The 25,912-nt window shown below is 52.2% G+C and overlaps 8 protein-coding genes across 8 annotated transcripts; 3 read left to right on the top strand and 5 right to left on the bottom strand.

Annotated features, from left to right (window-relative positions):
- Positions 1 to 661: 661 nt before the first annotated feature.
- On the bottom strand, positions 662 to 1,478 carry BU25DRAFT_382797 (lytic polysaccharide monooxygenase; the record flags this gene model as incomplete). Its single annotated transcript, XM_033704254.1, has 3 exons — positions 662 to 997; positions 1,055 to 1,294; positions 1,356 to 1,478. 3 exons carry the CDS (start codon positions 1,476 to 1,478, stop codon positions 662 to 664), a joined length of 699 nt encoding a protein of 232 aa, XP_033567083.1.
- A 1,205-nt stretch (positions 1,479 to 2,683) lies between these two features.
- BU25DRAFT_406198 (uncharacterized protein) lies at positions 2,684 to 3,445 on the bottom strand. Its single transcript, XM_033705213.1, has 2 exons — positions 2,815 to 3,445; positions 2,684 to 2,767 (listed from the first exon to the last, which is right to left on the bottom strand). Exons 1-2 carry the CDS (start codon positions 3,409 to 3,411, stop codon positions 2,729 to 2,731), a joined length of 636 nt encoding a protein of 211 aa, XP_033567082.1. The 5' UTR covers positions 3,412 to 3,445; the 3' UTR covers positions 2,684 to 2,728.
- Positions 3,446 to 5,544: 2,099 nt separating this feature from the next.
- BU25DRAFT_406196 (succinic semialdehyde dehydrogenase) lies at positions 5,545 to 7,697 on the bottom strand. The gene is made up of 2 exons (XM_033705212.1): positions 7,345 to 7,697; positions 5,545 to 7,273 (listed from the first exon to the last, which is right to left on the bottom strand). The coding sequence occupies exons 1-2, from the start codon at positions 7,477 to 7,479 to the stop codon at positions 5,798 to 5,800; spliced, it is 1,611 nt and encodes a 536-aa protein (XP_033567081.1). The 5' UTR covers positions 7,480 to 7,697; the 3' UTR covers positions 5,545 to 5,797.
- A 923-nt stretch (positions 7,698 to 8,620) lies between these two features.
- Positions 8,621 to 10,217, bottom strand: BU25DRAFT_406194 (PLP-dependent transferase). Its single transcript, XM_033705211.1, has 2 exons — positions 9,886 to 10,217; positions 8,621 to 9,831 (listed from the first exon to the last, which is right to left on the bottom strand). Exons 1-2 carry the CDS (start codon positions 9,916 to 9,918, stop codon positions 8,662 to 8,664), a joined length of 1,203 nt encoding a protein of 400 aa, XP_033567080.1. The 5' UTR covers positions 9,919 to 10,217; the 3' UTR covers positions 8,621 to 8,661.
- A 259-nt stretch (positions 10,218 to 10,476) lies between these two features.
- Positions 10,477 to 14,276, top strand: BU25DRAFT_85174 (uncharacterized protein). The gene is made up of 3 exons (XM_033712169.1): positions 10,477 to 11,127; positions 11,178 to 13,675; positions 13,726 to 14,276. Exons 1-3 carry the CDS (start codon positions 10,566 to 10,568, stop codon positions 13,960 to 13,962), a joined length of 3,297 nt encoding a protein of 1,098 aa, XP_033567079.1. The 5' UTR covers positions 10,477 to 10,565; the 3' UTR covers positions 13,963 to 14,276.
- A 169-nt stretch (positions 14,277 to 14,445) lies between these two features.
- On the top strand, positions 14,446 to 15,611 carry BU25DRAFT_329987 (Pkinase-domain-containing protein; the record flags this gene model as incomplete). The annotated part of the gene is made up of 2 exons (XM_033702340.1): positions 14,446 to 14,658; positions 14,712 to 15,611. Coding segments are annotated over 2 exons (1,113 nt in total), but the record flags the coding sequence as incomplete, so codon positions are not given.
- Positions 15,612 to 16,222: 611 nt separating this feature from the next.
- BU25DRAFT_85294 (uncharacterized protein) lies at positions 16,223 to 19,655 on the bottom strand. Its single transcript, XM_033712170.1, has 3 exons — positions 18,958 to 19,655; positions 17,453 to 18,908; positions 16,223 to 17,404 (listed from the first exon to the last, which is right to left on the bottom strand). Exons 1-3 carry the CDS (start codon positions 19,513 to 19,515, stop codon positions 16,398 to 16,400), a joined length of 3,021 nt encoding a protein of 1,006 aa, XP_033567077.1. The 5' UTR covers positions 19,516 to 19,655; the 3' UTR covers positions 16,223 to 16,397.
- A 1,336-nt stretch (positions 19,656 to 20,991) lies between these two features.
- BU25DRAFT_85308 (uncharacterized protein) lies at positions 20,992 to 21,607 on the top strand. The gene has a single exon (XM_033712171.1). It carries the CDS (start codon positions 21,136 to 21,138, stop codon positions 21,568 to 21,570), a length of 435 nt encoding a protein of 144 aa, XP_033567076.1. The 5' UTR covers positions 20,992 to 21,135; the 3' UTR covers positions 21,571 to 21,607.
- Positions 21,608 to 25,912: the final 4,305 nt, after the last annotated feature.

Below are 25,912 nucleotides of genomic sequence, written 5' to 3'. Positions count from 1 at the left end.
ATCAGCAGGACCAAGGTTGGCACAAGGAGGTGGCATCTTGGGCAGTCACCAGAAGACTAGGCATAGTGTTGCCATAACATCTGTTCTTTCCTTTGTTTGTTTGTTTTGTACTTCTTTTGTTTCTACCATCTCTGCTCTGGGCCTGAGCCCTCACCATCCCTTGTACCTGCATTGACCTCACTCTCATGTAACTAAATCTTTGCATTACCAGAGGAGCTACTGCTCCTCTCGTCTTCCATAGTCTTAGACTCAGATAGGACGTTAAACCAATCAATCAATCAATCAATCAGTCATCCTGACATGGGCTGGTCCCCTCTCACAACAAGACCTGCAGCAGCAGAACAGCAACTCTATAGAATTAATATGTATGTCAAAATATTGTCGAGTAGGCCTATAGAACACTCCACCATAAGATCGTGCGATAATAATCATTGTGTGTGGCTCTACACCTTCATCTTTGTGTGGCTGGTTTGGGTGCCTTGCGTGCAGAACGCTATGGCGTGCAGCACGGGCACGGGCACGGTAATGAGATGGTCAAGAACACAATCATATCGCTAGTCCCGTAGGGCGATACCTCACACACAGGCAAACATTCAACTGTTGACATCCGTATATAATGCTTTGATATTCAGTCCTGTTAAACCCACTTCTCGATGTGTGCCTAGCACGTGAACACAGCCGGTCCAGGAGCCGTGTACGCCTTCTGTCCATTGTAGAGGTTGTACGTGATGCCTGGGTCGGATCCCTTGTATGCGCCCGGAAGGCTGACCGTAGCAGGTGTCTTGCTCGCACTGCCGGCGACAATGTTGATTTGGGCGCACTCCATGTAGAACTGCGCACCAGGGTAGCTGCCAGCAGAGTGCAGAGCAATCAACTCACCACGGAGCAGGTACTGACCCGGTGCGATACAGGCGGGGATCGTGATGGTCTGCTTGCCTTGGTTGGTGATGAGGCGATCGACACCCCACTTTGTGCCGTCAAACGAGTCTTCTGCAATCTGGACTGATCGTCAGTCTCAAATGGCCAAGGCCTCAAAGATCCATTTCGAACGTACCTTGAACCATCCGTTCCCAACCCCAGAATCAGTCTTCGCGTCTGACACCTTTTTCAGGTATGCCATCACAGGACCCTTGTGGCTTGAGTCAATGACATCGCTCGGTCCGGAAGTCAAGGTGTGGCGCCATGTCAGGGTTGCTGAAGAGCCGGCCTGGATGGTGATGACTGTGTTGGTCGGCGTGGTCGGGTTGGGACCACCGTTGCAGACGATATCGTTGGAGGTCACATCCGTAATCGGCTGCAGTTCGTTAGTTAAGATGGCCCGTGACGGTATGGACGGGGAAGAGACAGGGACATACGCCATCGTACGAGGGGACACGAACACCGTCGCCCACGGCGCCGTTATTCAAGGAGACGAAGATGGTGTGGGCAGTTGCCGAGGATGCCGCTGCGGCAGCAATGAGAGGTGTGGATAGCTTCATCTTGACTTTGGCTGGGTTTAGTGCTTGTCTGTATGCTTGTCGGGTGCTTGTCTCGATGCCGGTGAGCAGATTCAAGCAGATTTCCTACGAGTTATATAGTCCCAGACCACCGGCTGTAGTCAATCCTCAGGCCCGTGACCAAGGCCATCAAGACCACCAAGCACTCGATGGCAATAAGGAAACACTAGCCATAGAGCTTCGGCCAGGCAGCTGCACCCCAGATCGGTACTGCAAACCCGCCAAGCGTCAAACATCGACATTTCGACTGGATGTTCCAAATACCCTATTCCACAAAAGCTACGGATTCTGTCAGCCGCATAGGTTGAGCAATCTAGGAGAGACATCGAATGCTACTTCCGGTTAAGCGAGGCCAATGACTGGGTACCAAGTAGATTGCCGCGCTAGGAACGTCGGGAGCAAAGTCACTCTCGATATGAAGGCTGCGATTTGATGACTTGGCCGAGTGCTTCTTCAAAGACTCAGGGCGAATGTTGCTAGAGGATTGAAACAGACCAAGTGTGCAATGCACGAGTTATCCTTATGCATCATTGATATCCTGGCCCTGATGCACAAGCCGATCAGTTGCAGGAAAGCTGTAACCATTTGCAGTCAAAGTTGTCTTGCAGACCGTCATCTCTCTTTGGCTGGCAAACCGCTTGTAGCCACGAGATCAGAGCTTTCCTTCAGTGATGAGGCGACCGACAAGGAGTTGCATGTTTGTTGCGGCTTATACTCATAATGATCTACCAGGAATATAGATCCAACATGCCTTTGGCAAATAAGCGCAATGGGAAAGAAAAGAGAAGAGAGCGTCTGGTTTACAGATTGAAGCTGATTGCCCTGTTGCACGAATCGCTTTACGTTATACTATAAGCATTGAAGAAATGTGCTGACCACCTGATGTTTGGTACTATTATGTCACTGAAGTATATATAGCATTACTTGTACACCATTTCAGTGCATTTCCTTCATCTCAAAGCACTTTCGTTCATAAGTAGGACTGAGGTCGGTTGTCAGAATCACAATTACATGGCTCTATAAAATAACTTTGTGCGAGAATCAATGACGGGTGCTGTACAGCTTACCCTTCGCCCCAGCCGAGGTGGCACAGGAATTTTGAAAACGATTATAAGAGGTTCAACGCGGATGGAACACAAGTACAAGATTGATTGGTATGTCAGATGTGATAAATACTCTGATGACCTGAGACTTCAGGGGTTGATTTTTTTTATCAGGTCAGCTGGAGTGGTTCACGATCCTTCGCTCACAACCTTCCTTTCGACATGCCACTGTATTCATCAGTTCAACCCACAACACACTTAACGGCTTCACTCACCATCTTGAAAGGCGCACTCCAGCTCATCAAGATCGGAATGCACTCTTTAAAGACCTCCGTCTGGAGCGACTCCTCAAACCTCTCCATCGCCGTCCACCCTCTCACCACCAGGAAACTCCTCATCCCATCTTGCTCCTCCACCCACCCCGTTGCCAGACCGACTTCCCCTGTCTCTTTAATGGTCCCCCTCTTCCGATAGATAGTCTCAAATCTAGCAAAATCATCCTCGATGTTCCTCTCGAAATCGGGCGTCACGTCCTTGGCTAGGAAGTCAGATTTGACGTACTCCACGATTGGAGCTGCGCCATTTGCGAAAGGGGACTTATCGAGGGTGGTCAATATGGTGGTGAGTGTAGATGAAGTAGCGCTGCGTATAGCGTCCGTGAAGGATACGAACGCTGGTGATGTTGTCAGGTCGGTGGGGCAGCGGATGGAGGGCCACTCAGAGGTAATTTGGATGGTGTTTGGCTCCTGAACTTTTGAGCCGATGACGAAACGGGTTGTTCCATCAGAAGCCTTGAGGGTTTGGTTTAGCGTTTCGACGGTGGTGTCCGTAGCAGCGAAAGCAGTGAAGGAGATAATTGCGATCACAGCCATACTTATGCACGATAACGTTTAATGTTGATCGAGTTGAGATTTAGTATGTATAGGCTCTCAACTGAGAGGCCCAACATCATATCTAGAGATGGCTGTTGGTAAGGCACCCCACGGACTCCACGGACTCCATGTGCTGACATATAGCACGTGCTTTGTAATTATGAAGGATCAAAATACCGATACCGATATGCTTGGCGCTAACTTCCCTCTTGCTTATTCACCCCACTTTCGTGCAACGCTTCCACATCCGGCCATACTACAGTTTCTCTGCTCTTTCTCGTTGGCCTGCACTGCTTCCTTACCATCAGGACAATCCTTGGCGATACTTCCAGTGTTGCTAATCTTCACTCTTTCCGCAACATTCTCGAGATCGCTGTCAAGAGGCAGACCTTCCACGTGGTTCTTGAGTGATACGCTATCGAGTCTCATGTCTTCATTGTGCTCTGGCTCTCGCGAAAGTCCAGGTATGTAGACGGGCTCTGGATCGTTAAGAGGGCGCTGTTTGATCCTAGATTCGTAGAATGCTGCGAGAGGGTTGGTGTCGATCGCAGCATCGCCTTCTGCCGTGCTATATCCGTCCAGATCTATGTCTTTCGCGTTTGGGGTTTCTGCTTGCAGATGCTTTGAGCCCAGATCATCTTCATCTTCATCGTACCAGAAATCATCATCCGAATCCTCATCGTCTGAAATCTCATAAAACTCATAGTCCGAATCACTCTCATGATCAAGCGTAAGATCTTCGGGAGTGTCTGTTCGCGGCTTGCAACGAAGGAGGCGATGGGGATTGCATCATTCGTACCCTTCGCGACAGGTATGTTTACCAGGCTGATAAGCAGACGAGAGTCTACAAAATTGTTTGCGTTTTCGATATCCGTAGTCTACAGCGCTGTTCGCGAAAGAAACTCGTTTCCGTAGGGCTTGCGGAACGAGTAAGGAAGCTCTCGGTGGCGACGATGTGATGGTGTTTGGGGAGGACGAACGATACTGATCCGCCGAAATTGGTATAGAACTTCTGGTCAGCAAAGATGACTTGCATGGAGCGTCTGCAGCGTCAGTGGCAAGCGGGAGGTTGCCCGCGTATCTGCCGCTAAAAGAGTGATATCCGTGACCTGTGGGGATCGAAGGAGGCGGCGTCATCGTTCGGCTGCGGTATCTTAGAGTGACTTACAGTCGTCAACACGATGCTAGAGAATATCTATTCTGTACGTCGCTGCACACGGGTGAATTAAATCGGTGAGATCTGGCATTCCTCTTGGTGTTTGGTGTGAACTTGTCGTGCCAGCCTGCAGCCATATTGGCGCACTTGTGCGCTTCCTTCAGCACGTCGCTGCAACGAATTGGACCTGCGACTGCTTGTGTGATACACCGGCCTTTGTCGAGCTCGTCAAACTCCCACCTGGTCTCTTGCGCTGCTCCGGTCTCGATTGTATTAAGCATGTTTCTCCACTGCTTTTTCTGATAGTACCAGATGTTCCTAAAGGGTTCCCAAATGCGTTGAGCGCTCTTACGGTTGAAGAGTTGCCAAGCTGCGTCGATGCGCCCAAGAGCGTTGGTGTTGTGATGAAGCAAGCAAGATGGACACACCTTGAAACTTTCAAGCTTGTTTCCGGGATGTAATCGGTGGCCGCAGAGTAATGTTGAGGGATTTGGTAATTTTGATCGTTCGCTCGAGGAGACGCCTGTTCCAGTTTGCAGCATGGAACATATGAAATGCTGGTAGTGATATAGCGTAGGAAGAACTCCGACGATATCACTGCCCCTATTCACATATACTTCCACTCGAAGATCTGCAGGACCGAGGAATATCGCGCCACCGAGGCCGATGATATAGGATTGCCAGCCGACGTAGTGCTGGTACAGCATTGGACCGAGGAGGGCTGCGCCGCATGACGTGTGTACAGGATTTTTCCTGACCCCTGGGAAGGGGCTGTCGCAGGACCGGTCCTAGGGACGCCCAGCGTTGGGTCAGCCGCCATGGTTCAGCAACGAGGTTGACAGCTGCAGGTAGGTCTTGCTTTAGCGGTTCCTGGTCTGCCAAATAAACGTATCCCAACGTTAAGCGCAAAATTTGCTGCAACGGACGATGTGATTGCCTCTAAGGGCGCACTGGGTGGTGTTGCGATGCCGACGATGGGATTAATGCATGCTGTGCAGTAAGAATGAGCGAAAAGTGAGTGTTGAAAGTTGGATATGTGGAAGACGGAGGTGGCTTAGATAAGTTCACAGAACCCTTGGGTACGCTTGGTAAGTACCACCAGATGTTGCGCGGCCATCAGAACCCTGCCTGCACTTACGAATGTAGATTCCCCTCCACCCCCCTTACAAGCAGAAGGCCCACGGGCTGAAAGTGGTATCTTGCAATTCTCGTTGCTACATCATCTTGCATCTACTGTCCTTGCAGAGGCTGCCCGTTCCCGCCTATCGTAATCGTCTTCGTTGTCACATACTCTTCGATACCCAGCATACTGCCCTCACGGCCGAAACCGGATTCCTTGACACCACCAAAGGGCGCTGCAGGGTCTGAAATCAGCCCCGTGTTCACACCGACCATGCCGACCTCTAGGGCCTCAGCGACCCTGTAGACCCTTTGAATGTCCCTGCTGAAGAAATATCCCGCAAGACCAACATCCGCTGCGTTTGCCAATTCGACAACATCGGCTTCGGTGTCGAACTTGAACAGACCTGCGACAGGACCAAACGTCTCCTCATGTGCGAGCTGCATGTCGGCGGTCATGTCGCGAATGACTGTGGGCTGGTAGAAAGAGCTGCCCAGGTCCGGGAGTTTCTGTCCGCCAATGAGGACCTTGCCGCCATTCTTAACAGCATCTTGGACATGGTCGTCAACCTTCTTCGCCGCGCGATCGTGGATGACGGGGCCGTGAGTTACACCCTCAGTGAAACCTGCACCGACCTTGAAGCCCTTGACCTTCTCGGTAAACTTCTCGGCGAACTGGTCGTAAATACCGGACTGGATGTAGATTCTGTTGGCGCACACGCAAGTCTGGCCTGAGGAGCGGAACTTGGAGGCAATGGCTCCAGCTACGGCCGTCTCGACGTCGGCGTCGTCGAAGACAATGAAAGGCGCGTTACCGCCGAGCTCAAAGGACAGCTTCTTGAGAGTCGATGAAGACTGCTTCATCAAGAGCTTTCCTACACCAGTAGAGCCTGTGAAGGAGACCTTCTTGACTGTCTTGCTTGTTGTAATGGTCTCGCCAACTTCAGGTGTGTTCTCCAGAGCTGTGACGAAGTTGACAACACCCTTAGGGATACCTGCACGGTGTGCTAGCTCAGCCAGAGCTGCTGCTGTGAACGGTGTCTCGCCAGGAGACTTTGCAACGACGGTGCAGCCAGCCGCCAGAGCGGGGCCAATCTTGCGGGTGATCATAGCAGCAGGAAAGTTCCACGGCGTGATCAGTCCGCAGACACCCACCGGCTCCTTGACTGTGAACACCCTGTTTGTGGCAGTGCTCGAGGGGATCGTGTTACCGTATACCCTCGGTGCCTCCTCAGAGAACCACTCGAAGAAGCTCGCCGCATACGAGACCTCGCCCTTCGCGTCGGCCAACGGTTTTCCGTTCTCCCATGTGATAAGCGTCGCAAGGTCGTCGGCATTCTCGGTCATCAGCTGGTACCACTTTCGCAAAAGTCGTGATCGCTCGCGGCCGGTCAACTTGCGGAACGAGGGCAGAGCAGCTGCAGCGGCAGCAATGGCGGCCTCAGTGTCGGCGCGGTCCATCTCAGGCTGGGTGCCGATAAGCTCTCCGGTCGCTGGGTCGTGGATCTCGAAGGTCTTGCCGGATTTGGCGTCTATCCATTCGCCGTTGACATACGTTTGACTTTTGAGGAGCGACGGGTCCTTGAGCTGCGGAGTCGTCAGCGCTGGTCTCGTTGCTGTTGTCCAGACGGAGATGAGACGAAATATAGAGGACATACGGCAGGCACATTGTGACCCATCTTGCTCGAGTACCCTCTTGATACGATAGCGGGCAGAGTGTGTCGCTGGAAGCTGCTTCTGCAGGTTGTCTGCTGGCGCGCAATGGATCGTGTAGCTGCTGCGAAGGAGCGCATTGTGGTGTGGATAGCGGAGTCAATTGCTCAATGACAGAGGGAGAGATTGTTAGATAGCCTCGGTTCGTTGACGAGCACGTCAACCTCTCGTCAGCTCGTCGAACGGCTTCGGAGTGCGGATAGAGCTGGAAATAAGGCGTTCGGTGACGTAGGGCGGCAGGTGAAGCTATGGCCAATTGCCCGTGGGGTGCTCAATTTCCACGAAGTCTGCGACACAACAACAGAACAATATAAAGGCAAAGGAAGTTGCGGGCTCGCCGAAGCTTTGAGTGTCCAGCTCTGAATGTTTGCGCCGGCGCACGGAATTACGGGTGGATTGCACAACATGCAGCACGTCTGTAGCGCGTTTGGAGCGTCAGCAGCGTCTATCGCAGCATCGTGAGTCGCAAAGATCTGAACGTTGATAGAAAGAAAACTCGATCAACTTTGTACGTAAAGGGTATGGCTAGGTCGTTGCAAGGAGAGATATCATGGTGCAAAGAAAAACAATCAAGACCCTGCAACAACACCCATCCACCACGCCCATCCGCCCTTCGACCTGTAGAAGTCGGTGGCATATCGAGACGTTGACCTGTTTGCTGATCAGCGTTCAGCTATGCGCAAGGCTCTCCAATAACCTACCCAGCTATCCTCTCTGCGTCTTTGGCCTTGTGCCATTCCTTCCATCTCTCCTCTTCACTCAAGGTACCGTCCCGCCACTTCTCCTTGCCAGGGACCAAAGGCTCGCGTCGTGCGCGAAGTTTCTCGCGCCATGACACTTTCTTGACCGTGCTTTTTTCCGTGGTTGCAGGTAGGGAGAAGCTGCGGGTCAACTTTCGAGCCTCAGGCTTTTCAGCCAGAGAGGTGGTGGATGTTGTGGCTGTCGGTGGACTCATCGTGAATATCGGGATGTAAAGCAGGTGGCTTTCGCAATTTGCAGATACATCACATCAGGGGAATCAGGCTGTCTTTACGTTCAGATTAGAACATCTGATCAAGCGCATAACCTTGTGGCTTACAGCCTGTACCGAAGTGTAGAGTTCATGCACAGCCGATGCCGACTTCAGACCACGCGAGGCTTAGACCGGGCGTAAGGTGGCCAAGACGACACTCGACAGGCAACACCCATAGTATTGGTGGGAACGTGGACATATACTCGATGCCTTGTTTGAATTTTTTTTCATTTTGTATATCTGCGCAGCACTACTCCGCAAGGCCTACATCATCGATGTTCTTCCTGACGAATTTCGACGCCTCTTCAAGACCCTTTTGTATGACGTCCGTCTGGTTCACGAACCCAACCCTCACGTAGCCCTTGAACTCCTCACCAAAGCTTTGTGAGCCAGGTACGAATAACACACCCGTCTTCTCGAGCAGCTTCTTGCAAAAGTCCACTGAATCCACCGGCTTGCCGTCTCTGTGGAACTTGATGAACGCTGTGGTTCCAGCTACGGGCTTGACCCACTCGCACTCATCCTCGTTCTTGATCACAAACTTCTCAAGAAGCGCTAGATTCGTTTTTGCAAGCTGAATGTTGCGAGCTAGCAGACCGTGTACAGTGGCTGGGCTGAGGGCATATGCTGCCACCTGTTCGTCGAGTCCAGACACGGAAATCGTTGTGTAGTGCCGTGCTGAGGCGATCTTCTCAATAATCTCGGAGTTGCGTGATGCGATCCAACCTACGCGAATACCAGCCAGCGAGTATGCTTTGGACATGGAGCCTGTTACAATGACGTTCTTATAGCCCATAGAAAGTAGTGACGGAGGGAAGTCCTTGTCGATTGGGCTGATAGAGTGGAAGATAGGTCGGTAGACTTCGTCGCCGAGGATGGTAATTTCTTTCTCCTTGGCAACTTCCACAAGTTGCTCGAGGAAGGTCTTACCCAGAACGGCTCCAGTGGGGTTGTTGGGATTATTTATGACGATCAGCTTTGTGTTGGGCTTGATGAGTGACTTGAGTTCTTCCAAGTCTGGTATCCAGCTCTTTTCTGGCTGAGCCTTCCAGAGATCGACCTCTGCACCCAGCGACTTCGGTACATCGTACAACGACTGGTAGGTGGGGAATTGGCAGATGACATGATCGCCTTCGCCAACCAGGGAGTACGCGGTCAGGTAGTTCGCCTGAATAGCACCAGGAGTAGTGAGGATGTTGTCCGGGCTGAGAGGTGAAGTGACCTTGGCTGAGTATAGTCGAGCCAGGTTGTTCCTCAGGTCTTCGGCGCCTCGGATAGCGCCATAAGTGAGTACTCGATCTGTCTTCAAGACCTCTGTTGTCTTGTCCTCGGACAATTCGCGCAGCTGATCGATCGAGACGGAGGCGCAGCATGTTTCTGCAATGTTGTATTTGCAGTGATGCTCATAGGCGTCCATCCACTGTGCATGATCGTTAGCCTGACTTGTCATCGAGGGTAAATGCGGGGGACGTACAGACTCAACTGCGAACTCTGTGATCTTGACCATGGTGAATATTGATGCGATGGAAGAAGTATGGAAGCGACGATACTCGAGACCTTGAGAGACGAGTTTCTTCTCTCCGTTCGTGCAGCCGGCCAGATCATATAATGACTTCGAGTGGCATAGGGCGCATATGGTGGAGCGAACGTACCTTGCGCTAATGTCGGTAGCAGGTTGAGTCAGGCCCGCGGAGCTTCTCCAGATGATCGCGTGCCTCTAAACGATGCATCTTCGCAAAAAATCGCCCACTCGATTGACAGTGTTCTGAACGAGCGCAGTGCGATCGTCAAGTACCTCTATGAGCCCCTGCAGGTGCCACAACACTCGATTGATGATGAAGCGCGAGCTATCCCGGTTGCGCTTGCCTCGGTTGCTAGTTCATCTTCCCGCGCGCCCAGCCTCCAAGGTGCACGGTGCTAGCAAGCGTCATTCGAGGACGATAGCACAGCCGTCACCTGCGTCTGGCCACCTTTGACTGTCCCTTCACCCTTTGCGTCTGCACTTCTGTGGATTTTTAGGCTCTTGCGCTGTTCACTGTCGTCCCTTCCATCTGAAAGCACAGCGTCTTGAGGACTGCTTGACGCTATCAACGATACAGAGCTCGGCACAAGCTCGAGTGGAGCTATCAGGCCGCCGCGCCACTTGCATACACGATGCGCCCAACACCATGGATGACCTCGCTGGTGACTCTGCTGAGTCTGGCGGGGCCATCTATGGCATACAAGACCTACGCGAATTACTCCGTTGCTGAAGCGCCCGATTCACTCTTCTCCATCTACGGCGACCGTCCTGATGGTTGCCCGCCATGCTTCAACTGCAATCTTGAGGACTTCAAGTGCCAGCAGTTCGCTGAATGCAGCAAGGCCAACGGGCGCTGTAGCTGCCCGCCTGGATTCGGAGGAGAAGACTGTTCGGAGCCGCTGTGCGGCTCTCTACCCAAAGGCAAAGATAGGTCACCGAGAGGAAGCGAGAAGGAATGCCAATGTGATGATGGTTGGGCTGGCATCAACTGCAACGTGTGTCAAACGAACGACGCTTGTAATGCCATGATGCCTGAAGGCGAAGGTGGCGTCTGCTACAAGGATGGACAACTGGTCAAGGAGAACTTCCAGATCTGCGACATTACCAACAAGAAGATCTTGGATCAATTGAAGGAGAAGAAGCCACAAGCCACCTTCTCATGTAACGCTGAGACGGAAGAATGTAATTTCCAATGTAAGCTCACGGTCACCCCAGTGTGACTATCACCAAGCTAATGACTGTAGTCTGGGTTGACCAGCGAGAATCTTTCTACTGCGCTCTCGATACATGTTCCTCCGACTGGACAGCCGAGTCCGACCGTAACACTACCCGATATCGATGCGAGAACATTGAGTGTGCTTGCGTACCGGACAGGATGCTTTGCGGAGAGGCTGGCTCTATTGACATTGGGGACTTCTTGAAGGAATCGATTCGAGGCCCCGCGGAGTTCAAGTCCATTGCTTCTGAGAGGAGTGGCGAGTCTGGCAGCTCTTTCTCGGAGCCCGCCATGAACGACCTCATCTCCAGCATTTTCGGCGACGAGAGCATCCTGCTTAAGTGCGACACAGGGGAGTGTCTGTACAGAAACCAGGTCCCTGGATACGAGCGACCTATCAAGAAGATCAACACGCCTTTGATCGCTGGAGTCATAGCCGCTGTCGCTCTTTTCATCGTTGCTGCGATCCTTGCCATTTGGTACCTCACCCACCGCGCAGAGAGGAACAAGTACGGTGCTATTCACCTTTCTGATGACGAGGAGGACGACAATGCCAAACTTCTCGCAGACCACAAACCGGCTGCTTTGATGTTTGAGAATGTTGGCTACAACCTCAAGGGCAAGCAGATCCTGTCAGGCATCTCTGGTGCAGTCCATCCTGGTGAGCTGCTGGCCATTATGGGAGCTTCAGGTGCCGGTAAGACCACTTTCCTGGACATCCTGGCCCGTAAGAACAAGATTGGCGCAGCCAGCGGCGACTTCTACCTGAATGGTGAGAAGATCCGTGACGAAGAGTTCAGGAATGTCATTGGCTTCGTCGACCAGGAAGACACTCTACTGCCTACGCTCACCGTTCACGAGACGATCCTCGATTCTGCCTTACTTCGTCTGCCCAAGGAAATGAGTCGCGCCTACAAGGAACAGAAGGTCGAAGACGTCGAACGTCAGCTCGGAATCTACCACATTCGCAACCAGCCGATTGGCTCTGAAGAGACCGGTCGTGGCATCTCTGGTGGAGAGAAACGCCGCGTTGGTATTGCTTGCGAACTTGTAACTTCCCCCAGCATTCTGTTCCTGGACGAACCTACCAGTGGTTTGGACGCGTTCAATGCGTTCAATGTCATCGAGTGTCTCGCCTCCTTGGTCAAGAACTACAACAGGACCGTTGTCTTTACCATCCATCAGCCGAGATCCAACATAGTTGCGCTTTTTGACCAACTGGTTCTGCTTGCAAAGGGTAGAGCTGTGTATTCTGGACCGTTTGGCAGCTGCCAGGCTTACTTCGATAATATTGGCTACACTTGCCCACCCGGTTTCAACATTGCGGACTACCTGGTCGACCTCACCATGCACGCTAGCGCCGTCCACCGTCCAATTGATGTGGACAGCTCGCTTTTCACCAGAGACGGCATCAACACCAGCGCGAGCAGTGCGATTGCAGTCAAGTCCATACCGAGTGTTACCAACATGAGCGCGAGCGAGCTAGCTACGAGCCCAGCGAACTCCAGTATCCGACCTAAGGGCAAGCGGCGGACGTCAATCAAACAGCAGCAGGAACGCGAGCTCTTCACAAGAAAGAAGAGCTCTGCTCCTGTAGACGGTACGCAGTCCCCCAAGACCGACGATGAAGGTCCCTACGATCGTCAAGAAGCTGCCAAAGCACAATGGCTAAAACTTTCACGTCAACAAGGTGCACCGCCGGCACAGATCCTCGATGATCTTGATGAGCTTCCTCCCCCTGCCGATGGTGGCACAGGAACGAACTTGGACGCCCTCATTACTGCATACGTAACATCAGACATCGCAGCTGGCATCCACGAAGACATTTCCAAGTCTGTCGCAAGCGCGAACGAAGCGAACAGTGCGAATGGTCACGCGGAAGCGAACGGTTTCATCGCAGCTGGCAAGCTCAAGGGATATCGCAAGGTTGGCCTGCTTGGTCAGTTCCTGATCTTGGCAAGACGTACCTGGCGCAACCTGTACCGCAACCCGATGCTAATGCTCACTCATTACGCTATTGCCATCGTGCTTGCAGTCTTCCTCGGCTTCCTCTTCTACGGTCTTACAGATGACATCAAGGGTTTCCAGAACCGTCTTGGTCTCTTCGTCTTCGTGCTGGCGCTCTTTGCGTTCAGCAGTCTGACCATCCTTACCGTCTTCGCTCCTGAAAGGCTTCTCTTCACGCGTGAGCGTGCTAAAGGCTACTACTCCCCACCATCGTACTTTGCGGCCAAGGTGCTCTTCGACATCATCCCGCTGCGTCTTCTGCCGCCCATCATTCTTGGCATCATCGTCTACCCGATGACAGGCCTCATCCCCGCCTGGCCCAACTTTCTGAAGTTCATCCTTTTCCTGGTCCTCTTCAACCTTTCAGCGGCCGCCATCTTCTTGTTCATTGGCACCATGTTCCGCAACTCTGGTGTGGCGAACTTGGTTGGTGTTCTTGTGATGCTCTTCAGCCTGCTCTTCTCCGGCTTCTTCTTGAACAAGGAGAGTATTCCGCCGCTTGCGAAGTGGCTGCAATCAGTGAGTCTGATGATCCCCCCTATTCACACGTGGTGCTAACAGTCTGGTAGCTGTCCATCTTCCACTACGCATTCGAAGGCCTCATCGTCAATGAGGTGAAGTATCTCTCGCTTGTCGATCACAAGTACGGCATCGACATCGAAGTTCCCGGATCAGCGATTTTGAGCTCATTCGGTTTCGACGTGATGGCGCTGTGGAAGGACTGCATTGGACTGGGTGTGTTTGCTGGCGCCTTCGTCGTCCTCGCCTACCTCGCCATGCACTTGCTGCTTGTAGAGAAGAGGTAGTGCGGTTGTATAGAGGGGACCGAGCGCTGCGCGTTTGTCTTGTTCCTTGTTTGGTTGTAGGGCGCCAGATGAGGGACCTGTTGTATGCATATGCGGTGTTTTCATTTCCAGCCATCTGACTGGACAGTATATATTTGCGGCAGTTCCATCCCATTTACAGCAAGATATTCTTTCTTGCTCCTGATTCGCAATGCAGGCACGGTGCTTGTATTGATAGAAGGGTCGAATCGGCTTCCGAGGACAGTAGGCGCCGGCCCTGCCCGCCCTGGCCGCCCCATGTACCTCAGTCGACAGCGACTCATGTCCTTGAACACAGTACCCACAACACCGCTGGCCGTCGCTGATCACCGCTATTTGTACCCCTCCACCCATCTTTAAGCACCAACGTTCACCACGGCGTTCTCTGCCCCTGCCCCTGCCCGCTCGACCTCGCCGCCGCCGCCGCCGCCGCTTCTGCGCATTGCCAGCCAAATAACGACTGCGGGCGCCGAACTTTGGAAGTACACCGATCGCCCACCGCCCGGCAGCCTCAAGCCGGCCATCGCTGGCGCCTTTGCTGTCCCCTTCCGCACTGAATCGTCGATCTCTGTGCGCAATCTTGGCGACGGCGAGGCCGTACAGCAAAGGATGGATTCTAGAAGAAACCCCAGCAGCTTCCAGCAGCTCGAGAAGCTCGGCGAGGGCACCTATGCGACGGTACACATAGACAAACACGCAGAGTACGTGCGCCCGAAACTGACGACTAGCAGGTGTTCAAGGGCCGCAACCGCCAGACGGGCGAGCTGGTGGCGCTCAAGGAGATCCACCTCGACTCGGAGGAGGGCACCCCCTCAACGGCCATCCGCGAGATCTCCCTTATGAAGGAGCTGCGCCACGAGAACATTGTCCTGTTGCACGATGTTATCCACACCGAGAACAAGCTCATGCTCGTCTTCGAGTTCATGGACAAGGACTTGAAGCGCTACATGGACTCGCGCGGCGACCGCGGCGCCCTCGACCCCCCCACCATCAAGTCGTTCATGTACCAGCTGATGCGCGGCATCGCCTTCTGCCACGACAACCGCGTCCTGCACCGCGATCTCAAGCCGCAGAACCTGTTGATCAACAACAGAGGGCAGTTGAAGCTGGCCGACTTCGGTCTCGCGCGCGCATTCGGCATCCCCGTCAACACCTTCTCCAACGAGGTCGTGACCCTCTGGTACCGTGCACCAGACGTGCTTCTGGGGAGTCGCACATACAACACAAGCATCGACATCTGGTCTGCAGGCTGCATCATGGCTGAGATGTACACTGGGCGCCCACTCTTCCCAGGCACAACAAACGAGGACCAGTTGCAGAAGATCTTCAGATTGATGGGCACACCCTCGGAGCGCTCGTGGCCAGGCATCTCGCAGTTTCCCGAGTACAAGGGCAACTTTCCCGTCTATGCAACCCAGGACCTGCGGCTCATCTTGCCACAAGTCGATCAAGTCGGGCTCAACCTACTGAACAGCATGCTCCAGCTCCGACCCGAGATGCGCGTCTCAGCAACAGCTTCGCTACAGCACCCCTGGTTCAACGACCTCCCTCAACGGCAGCAAGAGCACGCTCAGGCTATGGCAGCGGCCCAGCAGGCACAGATGGGCGGTTTCCAGCCTCAACAGTACTAGTACGACGACGTTGATGAGTGGTCGCAGCATCCACAGCGCTGGATCCCTGCCCCATGGGGTCTTCCCGCCGCCGCCCCATCTGGCTCTGCTTCGTGAGCGACGCGGAGGGCTAACCTGAATGTCAACTGTTCAGCACTCAATTTGACTTGACTGGCCACATCGGGAGCCTACTACCTTTGCACGCGAAGGTCACTGGAAGTATTGGCCCTTCCAGATCCATTTTGACGTCCAGGCTTTGCCTCTATTTACAACACTTTAAAGCCTGATATTGCACACGCATCTGGTCTAGAAGTACCAAGGCCCGAGCTCGATTGCTCGAATCGAGCTTTCTGAGTTGAAGCCACAACACGATGCAAATGTGTTGTATCGTAGCAATGGCAGGTGAGCCGATGCATTCGGCGTGCATCACATCTTGGAAATGAACACTTATTCCCATCTTCACCTCTCTCGTACCACCGCAGTGCACACCATAACGAGCTTGACAAGCTACCAGCCTCTGTTCTCTACTGTCATTCCTGTGTGCAGATTGACCGTTCGTCTAGAATCGGTCCGAAGCCGTAGACTTACGCACGCCCCTTCAATGTACCTTTGTAGACAGTAGGTGATAGGGAAGAAGAGTAATGCTAATACATACATGAACGCGAGATCTGGTTGTTGAACGTCAAGAACGCCTTACTGGCTCACAGAATGCCGGCAACTTTTTTTTTTTACCGATTACCGCTGACACTCCAATCTTCTTCGAGACGACCACAAGTTTCCTTGCTCCAGGGCACAATCTGTTCACTGTCACCCTCTCCTCTCATACACGCCCCTCTCCCTCCTCGCTCCTCTCTCTTCATACCCAGGCGGCTTAGTCGCACTCCTCTCCCTCCCCAGCCCAACCAGAACCTCACTTCCATATCCCGGCGGTCTACTCCCACTTCTCTCCCTCGCTCCTACTTTATACCTAGGAGGCGACGGGAACCCCATCTCCGCAGCACTGAACGGATAACCCCCTAGATCCGTACCAACACCACTCAACACCGGACTCCTGAGCGGACTGCTCGGCGGCGGAAGCGGTCTGTTGGCATATAGCTCCCGCTCGCCTGATACCGGCGGTAGAGGACGGTTCGCGTACTCGCTCTCAGCAAGACGGTATGATTCGTCCGTGCGCAGATGTCTGTAATCCACTCCTACATCGTTGATGCGTGGGGACTTGAATTCTCCAGCCATCACTTTCTCGTTTTCGCGGCGGCGCTCGTACTCCTGGCGTAACATGCGCGACGCGTTGTGCGACACAGAGAGCGTGTCGATTTTTTCGCTGATACGTGCGATGTCGTTCTGCATTAGTGTTGCGCCTTCAAAGTCTAGCGGGGCTGGCGGGAGCGGGCGTTGTGGCGGCGGGGTGTTGGCAGGTGTGTTTTCGGCGTTGCGTGTCTGCGTGTTGGAACGAGAGCGTTCCTGTGGTGCGACATGTCGGTCTGGAGAGCTCGTAGCTTCGAGCTCGACAGGCGCATTGCGGATAGGTGTTGGATCCCAGGCGCGCTGCCAGCACCAGGAGCGTTGTTGGCTGGCTTCGAAGAAGTCGGTTTGGCCGTTTGTTACCCATTCGGGGCAGCGCTTGAGGTCGGTGCAAAGGAAGTAGCGCACGCCTTCGGTGTGCTTGAGCCCTTGGACGTCGACGGAGAGGGTGGAGAGGACTTGCAGGATACCGTAGAGGAGGACCCAGCGGCCGAGACGGGCTTCGCGTAGTGTGATATTCTTGAGGTCGGTGGTGAGCTCGAATCGCTCGAATTTGTCAATCAATGTAGACCCTGAAAGTTTATTAGCAAACCAAAATAAAGATGAGGTGGTTCTCTTACCATTGAAGTTCACATCCAGCTTATCGATGTTCGTAGCGTCGCTAAATACAATCGATAGTTGTAGATGTGCTTTGGCATCTTTTGTCACATCTTTCGTTTTGTCCTTCTTCAGCGACGAGAAAAAGCGTTTCCTCTCTTTCTCCTTCGCAGACTTCGAGACTTCTCGTGGCAGTAACGGATAAGGATGCGGTATGTGTGCGTATCCAGCTTTTGCGTCATACATCACAAGCATGTCGGTCATACCAAGCTCCGGCAGATCTGCTTCAAACTCATCGGTCTTCCGATGTTGCATCTCCCACTTCCTGCTTGCGCGCTCTTCTCGTGGGTTCCAGTACACGTCGCGGTTCACGAGGTAGTCGTATAGAGACCCAAAGTCGTTCTGCATTGCGAGGACGGTCTTGCGATTGAGCCAGGTACTTTGTGAAGGCGGCGGCCAGGTGCCGTAGATGTGTCCATAATGGTTGACCAGGAACTGCCGGAAAGCTTGATAGCTTTGGTGAACAGGACCATTTATGAGCTTCGGATTGTCGTTCCATAGATCAGCAAAGTCGAAATTGGCCAATTTCTCCTCCGCTTCCATGACCCGGAGTTGTAAAGTCTTTGCAGCGATTCCAAGGTTCCGTCTTGTCACGATCGAAAGCCGCTTGAATTCCGAGGTTTCTTCAATCTGTGGTGTTATTGATCCGGCAAGGTGTGTGAAGCATTCCAGATACCCCTGCCACCATCTCACACTATCCTGTTCCGCCCATGCCAGAAGTGCCAATGCATGCTTGATATCATTGCGCACATTGTCGATCTCGTACTTTCCTAGATAGTTGGTGATCATTTGCACACTGCGCTCTGCCGGTGTGGTAGGTGATTGGTTGCCGGTGTCAAGATCGTACATGACTTGTATCTGCATTTGGAGGGTGCTGAGCATGTCGAACGCGTCAGCACCTACGATTGGCTTGCCATGTAGAATTGCAAGGAAGTTTCTAATGGCGACGTGATGTAGTCGTTGTGCTTGTACGGTCCTGAGCTCTGATGGGGCTGTGAACCAGATTTCATGTGTAGGGTTGCGTTGATTGTTTTGCCGAAGGAGGGTTGACGATGGTGAGCGCTCCCTGCCGATTGCCTGATTTTGCGGAGTTCGAGAGGTATCTCTGGACGCTGCTCTCGAAGAAACACGGTCTATGTCTAGCGGCGGCGGTGACATCCCACTGAGTGCAGTTGGACCAAGCATCCTCGCTTCGTGCGCGTACTGCTGTGATGGCATCATGAACTCATCAGCGGCTGTTAATGCCCAGTCATCCTCGTCTTCGTCGAGACGGCCCATCATAAGCGCATTAGTCAACCAACTTGACCCTGAGCCCTGAAGGACATCCAGTTCGGCGCGTATTGAAGGCACCGGATGATCCTCGTCCAGTTGCTCCTCCTTGAAGTAGATCAACACGCTACCATTGTGCATATCTTCATCCTATATCGCGTCAGATAAGCCCCCGAACAGAGACGTCATGTCGACTCACGAAGGCAAAGCCACCGTAGGGGCGCATCTCTTCTTTGCTACCGTCCCAGATCTTGAAGTCCAGCCAAAGCTTTCTGTGGCTTGGAAGATGTGGAGCAGGTGACTCGGTTCGAGACGGCGGAGGCGCAGGTGATGGCACGATTGTCATTTTGATTGGAACTCCTCCGCCTCGCCCTCGAGGCGCCTTCGTTTCTTTCCCGTTTGCCTGGAACTTCGTCTTCTCTTTGCCTTTGGCTGAGTGGTCTGAGACCGAAGCTGCGCCGCTTGCAGAGCTCTTTGGCGTCCTGCCATGACTTGATGATTCGTATGAGTAGACAGTGTTCAGATATTGTCGGTTGCCACTGCCGTTTGTCCCACTGCTGTGCGAAGTTCCATGACTTAGGTTGCTAACGGACCGGGAGAGTCCAGTATTTCGGGATCCGTTGCTACTCGGCGTAGCTCGCCAGTCGGCAAAGGTATCGTGTATCTCTGGAGCTTTTCCCTGTACTGCGACTTTCTTTTCTTTCTTCTGAATATCTTTCTGCTGGACTTTCCGACTGCGAGCTCCTCTTGCCGACATCTTCTACTCCAAGGTTGGCCAATGCAAATGCGCTTGGCAAGCGTGCAGGCTGGGTTCGGTACAGGTCGATCCTAGCGATCAAGGTTGAATCTTGTTGATTTGACCAGAGCGAATTGGTCAATGCATGAGGTACAGTGGTACAGGCAATAAGCACAAACTTGGTGAGGGGTCGCCGGAGGCTCGGACTGCTGTATTTTGGCCTAGCTGTACATGATGCGATTGAGGCTGCTGCAAACGGAAGGTCGAGCAAGTGAGCGTACGAATGGGTTCGAGAAGGACGTTTACGAATCGAAGAATAGAGAAAAAAAGAAGAAAGGAAGTATACACATGCAGAAACGGAAACTCAGGGGATGGAAAAAGACAGAGCGCCCGATACACCACAGCCGTAAACTCTCGAATCCATATAGGTTCTCGTTCTCGAAGACCCTGGTCCGGAGGTCCCGCCCGTCAGGTTGTGTGGAGATCAAAACGTCCCAAACGGGGTATGGTGGACCGTGTCTACGGTGTTGCTGATAAGGAACCAGCTCGTCCACCGCTTTCTTACCGTTTTGTTTTCTTTTTGACCAAGCGAATGATAGATCTTCCTCCACCAGGAGATCATGCCCTCGGCGAGATCGATGCAGTGCAACACTGAGAACGTGAGTGTCAGGTTTGAAAATCCGGAGAAGCAAGCTGCCCAGAAGAGGATGGCAGAGAAGTCCAAGCGGTGATAAGGGATGGCCGAATCGTGTGATCCTGGGCGTCAGCAATCCCATCACCCTGCAGACGAGATGAGATGTTCGGTTCATTGATGGAAGAACGGCGGTGCAGCTCGTGCCTGTGCCGCATGTGTTTTACAGGTCTTAGGAGGCTGGAACCAACAGCGTCAGCTGGTCAGTGCTGATCGACAGAAGCCCTCTGCGCGGAGTTCATCATTTCAGCTTCACTACATAAAGCTGCCAGATAATGTCGCTTTTGGAAGTGTCGCGCGATGAAGAACATGTTGACGTAGACGTTGTTGGTGTTGTTGTTGTTGTTGTTGTTAGTAAGTCGAAGAAGTTTGAAAGGACCGGTTCGACCAAGGCAGCTTCATCAACAAGGATGTCGTGGTAGGGAGGCATCCACGGCCACAGAACCTGCACCGAAATTGAACGGCGCAATTTTCGTCCAATGTCGCAACGACTGAAGTCCTTGGCCCATGTCGTCGATTCGTACACTGACGATGCAAAAAACAGGTGTAGAGGGCAGGAGGCTGGGGTGTGGCTGCTCGAAGGCTAACACCAACCTCCCCGCATTCGCTGACTATCATGTAAAAGCTCCTGACAGCCGACCCATACGTCACGCTGCTTTTCATCACGAGTCGTTCCTGCACTGCTGCGTTGTTACTCGCGACTGCACGCTCTAACAAGCTGCATCCTGGACGCTGCCTTAAAAACTTGCGCTGTCCCACGTTCTTCTGCGCGCAGCCGTCTTCCACCTTCTCTTGAAGCGTCGCACTTCCTCTTGGAGCATCGCAGCTGCTTTGGGTCTTACACAGCACTACAACGACTATTCGCGATCCACAACAAAGACTATAACAACGCCATTATTCTGCACGACTCGGCTTCGAGCAGCGACAGCGAGCAGCGAGGAACCGCCAAAATGTCGATTTCCGGGCTTTCATTCGTTTTCTGGCGCATCTTCCAGATCGTCACGCTGATTCCCACGCTGGGCATGCTCGCTTGGTTCGTCTCGTGGTACGATGACCGCAACCTGCTTACGCCGCGATCGATCCTGGTGCTCTTCATAGTCTCAGTACTAGGAGCAGCATGGGCGATGGGGACGTTATTCCTGTACTCTCGCGCACGACACTCCGCCAAATTCGTTGCTTTTATCGACCTTCTCTTCGTCGGCGCTTTCATTGGCGGTGTCTATTGTCTGCGAGGTATCACCGATGCGGACTGCTCCAACTGGTCTTCAAACGGCTCCTACAGTGCTGACCTGGGGCTTTTTAACATTTCTGGCAACCGCTACAGCCTGAACATCGACCGACAATGCGCTATGCTCAAGGCCTCGTTTGCGTTCGGCATCATGTAAGTTTGCTTGATCGTTGCAATGGAATGCATAATTGATAAACACCTAGGAACTGCATTTTTTTCTTCATCACCTGCCTATTGGCACTCCTCGTCGCCCGTCATCACCGCGACAGCCGTGACCGCGTGGTCGTTAAGCGCGAAGTTCACCGCTCCCGTCACGGCCACCACTCCCGCAGCCCACGCACCTCCCACTCGCGTCACAGCCACAGCCGTCGCAGCTACGTCTAAGGTGCTATCAAGCGTTGCATACGGCGTCGAATGAGGAGACTGCCAACGCTGGCAACGGATGTGTATAAGATAATGAATTTCCTTGGACATATTTCACTTTGAGATACCTGGTATGGCAGATTGGACACATGGATATAAGATTTGCATGGATATGCATGATGTTAGGGAAGTAAGCGTTGACGACTATATACGCGATGAGATACCACATACCCCGACTTTTCGACACTTGTAGATAACTTAATGAATCATCCCATGGGCTCCTCTACAGGACATACAGGCGGCAAGCTATGCAAAAAATCCATTGTGCATTGTACGTGTTCATCGGCAAGCACAGTCGCCGTAAACGATACAACCACTGACACATCTTTCGATTGATATTTACAACCTCCGGTAATGACATGCTGTTAATGCACAACGAATCGTCTTCCATAGTCTTAGACTCAGATAGGACGTTAAACCAATCAATCAATGCACAAAAAAAGGGACAAGGACGAAACGACAACTATAGACGAATATGGTGGTTATGCAATAAACATCTTACAGCTGCATAACCTGACAAAAGAAGTCTGCCACACGTAGAGCTGTCAAGTCATTGTCCTGTCTTCATGCACCTTGGTCTTCTTGTTATGACATGAGACGCATGGTGAGTGTGTGTCGCCTCTCTAGAGAAATCTCGAGGGTATCTGACGAGGACTTCAGTACATGGGAATGTTGTTGTTCGAACAGCTTGTCTTATGTGAGAATTTCTTTGATGCGTTCGGTGAGCGAACGCGACTCAAGTGTCGAATCTGGCGGAGGACTAGAAGCTTCGCGGAGATGAGCAAGTCTTCGTCGGCGTTATACTGCTTGCGCTTCGGTGTCAGACCAGGGTCAGAAGCATTGAGATTTTTTTTGGTCTTCTAAACTCTCGGTCGGTACTGGTAGGAGCATATTGCTTGTTGCTATGGATCTTGGTGGAGTGTTGCAGTAGATGCAATAAATGAAGGCGTAACTGCTCAGGACAGTAAGTCAGGGGGGAACCGCGTAAAGCAGTAAAATCAGTATATTGTGTTGTTATTGTCCTGTGATCTGCCTCTCATCAGGCCATCAGCAGGGTCTGTTTATATGACGTATCTAATGTGCAGCCAAGGGTAGAAAGCGCTTGTTGGAACAAGCAAGAGTACTGCACCAAAACATGTGGCACACATGGCCTCCTTACTCCATAAATCGTCCCATGGAGTTAGGGTCGAATCGAAAAGTGCGATTCCTCGGCTCGCTCTGATCATTTGGGGTATCTTGACATCTGGCTTCGAACCATCTCATCGTTCCACCCAGGTAGTGATTCTCGTACATCGCGTCATTTGTTCTGCCCAAATGCTCCTCGAACTCGCGATCGTGTGCTATGCTCAGGGCGGTATCAAAACCCTCTATTCGTTCTTTAAGCAAAAGCAGCTCTGCCTTTTCCGCTTGACATATAGTGTTCTGCCTCGACTGCACCAGTTGCATCTTATTGCGAGCTTTGTTACTCTGGGCATTCAATCGGCAAGACACCTCTACAATACATCAATAACTCTGCGAAGATCAATCGTTTCTGTTTTCGATTGTCTGAGTAAATTCTGTGTTGGGTTAGCTTTTACCGTACTTTCAATAAACGTTGACTGACTACAAGCTCTCGCTTTCGGGCCTTCATTGCTTCGACCGTGATGATAGCGTTCTGCAAGCCAGTATGATGTTCAAATGCACGCATTTCACTCTCTTTTAAGGCTCGCCGAAGATCTTGTATCTCCTCTGGTGTTGCTGCTTCGTTATGTACGATGTACAGCAACAGTCACTAGATATTGACTGTTTCACACCCTCCATCATTTGATCGCACAGATTCATCTGGAAAAGGATTTTTTTCTGAAAGCATCAATCGCGCTTCTCGGATATGTTGATATCTCCTAGGGCTTACAATCATCGACCAAGGAAGCTAAGGATCAAGCTTATCCAGGTTGAGGTGGTATGGGTAGTTGCCTATCGATCGGTCATGCTTGAAGCGCTTGAGTGTGCCTTCATGATGGAAGACTGATATCTTGAGAAGCACACAGCCGAGCAAGAAGATATCTGCTGCACGCCCAGCCGGCTCCATCTCAAAGGCGCGCACTGAGCCAACAGCTGGGTCAACCTTGAAGCCTGCAGGAGCGATGTATGAGCCAGCCAATCACACCCGCAAATGGACACGGCCTGCAAGTATCAAGGCTGGGTGGATGTAACGAGGTTCTCTGCTTCACTAGGCCGTCGAAGTCAAGCTATCGAGTGTGAACGTCGGCGATAGACCGTTAGACACTCAGGCAGCAAACATTCGATATTGCGTTGGAATTTGTCTACGTTCAGTAAGAGTTCGTGACCCTCATGTCTTTCCGTGTCTTGGAGCCCTTTTACCAATCTTGTACTGCAAAGACACAATGACATTGGTCCTTCAGCATCAAACTCCTCCCGGCCCATCTAATAACGCTGTCAGTCCTCCAATGCCCATAAAGGTTCCTACCACAGCCTTTTTCCCGTGTTCATCCGCTGTATGGTGATTTCTGTTTGAAACTTATCTCCGACGTACTAAATACAGGCTTGCCAAAGTGTATTGAACCCGCTGGATCTGGCTCGCTACTGAAGTCCTCTACATCATACAGAAGCGAAGGCTTCCAAGTGGCTGTTGATTGTCTGGCTGACAGTTGTGACAGCTTGGTAGACATCATGCAGGGCATCAAAGTTGGTAATAGCTACTCACAAACTTGTCCGCACGACTATATCATGGTGCAGATGTACTGATTGCATCACTGTTCTAAGTTCAGAGGGGGGGGGGGGGGTTCGTACATTTTGATAACCATTATACAGGAACAGTATGAGTGGATGTTTAGCCGTTGAAATGACATCTGGGCTTCATGTAGGAGCCGACATCGATGACATGTAGCCATCATTCTCAATTATTCCTCATAATGGCGGCTCCGAATTTAGTGACCAGCGAAGGTTTGCCTGTATTTCGTTCAACTAGTGGCTCTTTAGTTGTCCAATAGCCAGCAGATTATATAGGAGAGGGTGCTGGCATAGAGTGTGCATGCAGTCCCGGAAGTTTCGGTGGTGGTGGAGGAGGAGGAGGAGGAGGAGGAGGAGGGATCAACAAGTTAAAGGGACGCCTCGGTAGGGTGATTGTTTCAAAAGGTAGCAGCGGAAGTCCTGAAGCGGCTCTCGCGGAACAGAGAGATTCGCTGGAGTCGCCGAAGTCGCGGCGTGAGGAGCTAGACCACGATTGCAACACATCCTCATATGGACGAGTCGATGGCTGACCATCATCAGTCTGTCGGGAGCCTTGCTGCAAATCACTTGGGTTTGTTCGATTTCCTTGCTCTGTGAGAGCTGTCAGTATCGCCGTTCATTGCTCTGCCAAAGGAACAGCTTGCCTTTCTGTTCATAATCTCGAACGAGGTCTGCTGACTGCAGAATATCCTGTAATTCTTGATATCGTTCTTGCAAATCCTTGACGACCTTGGAATGCTCGAGTATTCTTGTCCTGAGGCTTCAAATGTCTAGACTTGTGTCTTTAGAAGGGTTTGCGCGAACTCATGTGTCAATCCTGCTTTGGTTCGGCGGTCGGTCACTTACCGTGTCCGTGCGCGTAATGCGCGGATTCGCGTAATGCGCCGAACCACCAAAATAGGTCCACCAAAAATGAGGCTGTAGAGCCACACACAATGGTTATTATCATGAGATTTTCTGGTGGAGTAGTCTATAGACCTATATGAACAAGTTCCTCACTCAAACTTTTGTGGCACTCTGATTGGGCGGCCGCGGCTGTTGTATTTTGCCGGAGGGGATGGGGAGCGAGGCGCGGCAGCAGCACGACTACGGGCAGCTGCACTACCACAATTCTGCTTCTTCCTGGGTGCTGCAACCTCTGAGGCCTTGCGCTTGCCTCTTTGGGACAATTGTATAGGTTTTTTGGTGTTGCGCTCCCTCTGTTGACGCTCTTTTTCGGCCTTGCATTCGGCAACCTCCTGAGCCTTCTCAGCCTTCCGCTGCTCACGCTCTTCCTTCTCCCTCAACTTCTGCTCACGCCTCTCCTGTGCAATCTTCTCCTTGTACAGCTTATTGGCGTGCCTCAG

Source organism: Macroventuria anomochaeta (genome assembly GCF_010093625.1).
Source record: "Macroventuria anomochaeta strain CBS 525.71 unplaced genomic scaffold BU25scaffold_2, whole genome shotgun sequence".
NCBI lineage: Eukaryota > Fungi > Ascomycota > Dothideomycetes > Pleosporales > Didymellaceae > Macroventuria > Macroventuria anomochaeta.
The sequence above is the reverse complement of the archived record's forward strand: the minus strand, read 5'-3'. Positions and strand labels throughout refer to the sequence as shown.

Bases quoted from the DNA above. Each gene is read 5' to 3' on its own strand.
- BU25DRAFT_406194 (XM_033705211.1), bottom strand. From the start codon at position 9,918: ATGGTCAAGATCACAGAGTTCGCAGTTGAGTCT. The intron at 9,832-9,885 runs GTACGTCCCCCG...GATCATGCACAG, and splicing joins CAGAGTTCGCAGTTGAGTCT to TGGATGGACGCCTATGAGCA.
- BU25DRAFT_85174 (XM_033712169.1), top strand. From the start codon at position 10,566: ATGCGCCCAACACCATGGATGACCTCGCTGGTGACTCTGCTGAGTCTG. The intron at 11,128-11,177 runs GTAAGCTCACGG...TAATGACTGTAG, and splicing joins GGAAGAATGTAATTTCCAAT to TCTGGGTTGACCAGCGAGAA. The intron at 13,676-13,725 runs GTGAGTCTGATG...ACAGTCTGGTAG, and splicing joins TTGCGAAGTGGCTGCAATCA to CTGTCCATCTTCCACTACGC.
- BU25DRAFT_406196 (XM_033705212.1), bottom strand. From the start codon at position 7,479: ATGCGCTCCTTCGCAGCAGCTACACGATCCATTGCGCGCCAGCAGACA. The intron at 7,274-7,344 runs GTATGTCCTCTA...ACGACTCCGCAG, and splicing joins TGGGTCACAATGTGCCTGCC to CTCAAGGACCCGTCGCTCCT.
- BU25DRAFT_406198 (XM_033705213.1), bottom strand. From the start codon at position 3,411: ATGGCTGTGATCGCAATTATCTCCTTCACTGCTTTCGCTGCTACGGAC. The intron at 2,768-2,814 runs GTGAGTGAAGCC...TGATGAATACAG, and splicing joins GGAGTGCGCCTTTCAAGATG to TGGCATGTCGAAAGGAAGGT.
- BU25DRAFT_85294 (XM_033712170.1), bottom strand. From the start codon at position 19,515: ATGTCGGCAAGAGGAGCTCGCAGTCGGAAAGTCCAGCAGAAAGATATT. The intron at 18,909-18,957 runs GTGAGTCGACAT...GACGCGATATAG, and splicing joins CCTACGGTGGCTTTGCCTTC to GATGAAGATATGCACAATGG. The intron at 17,405-17,452 runs GTAAGAGAACCA...ATAAACTTTCAG, and splicing joins GCTGGATGTGAACTTCAATG to GGTCTACATTGATTGACAAA.
- BU25DRAFT_85308 (XM_033712171.1), top strand. From the start codon at position 21,136: ATGTCGATTTCCGGGCTTTCATTCGTTTTCTGGCGCATCTTCCAGATC.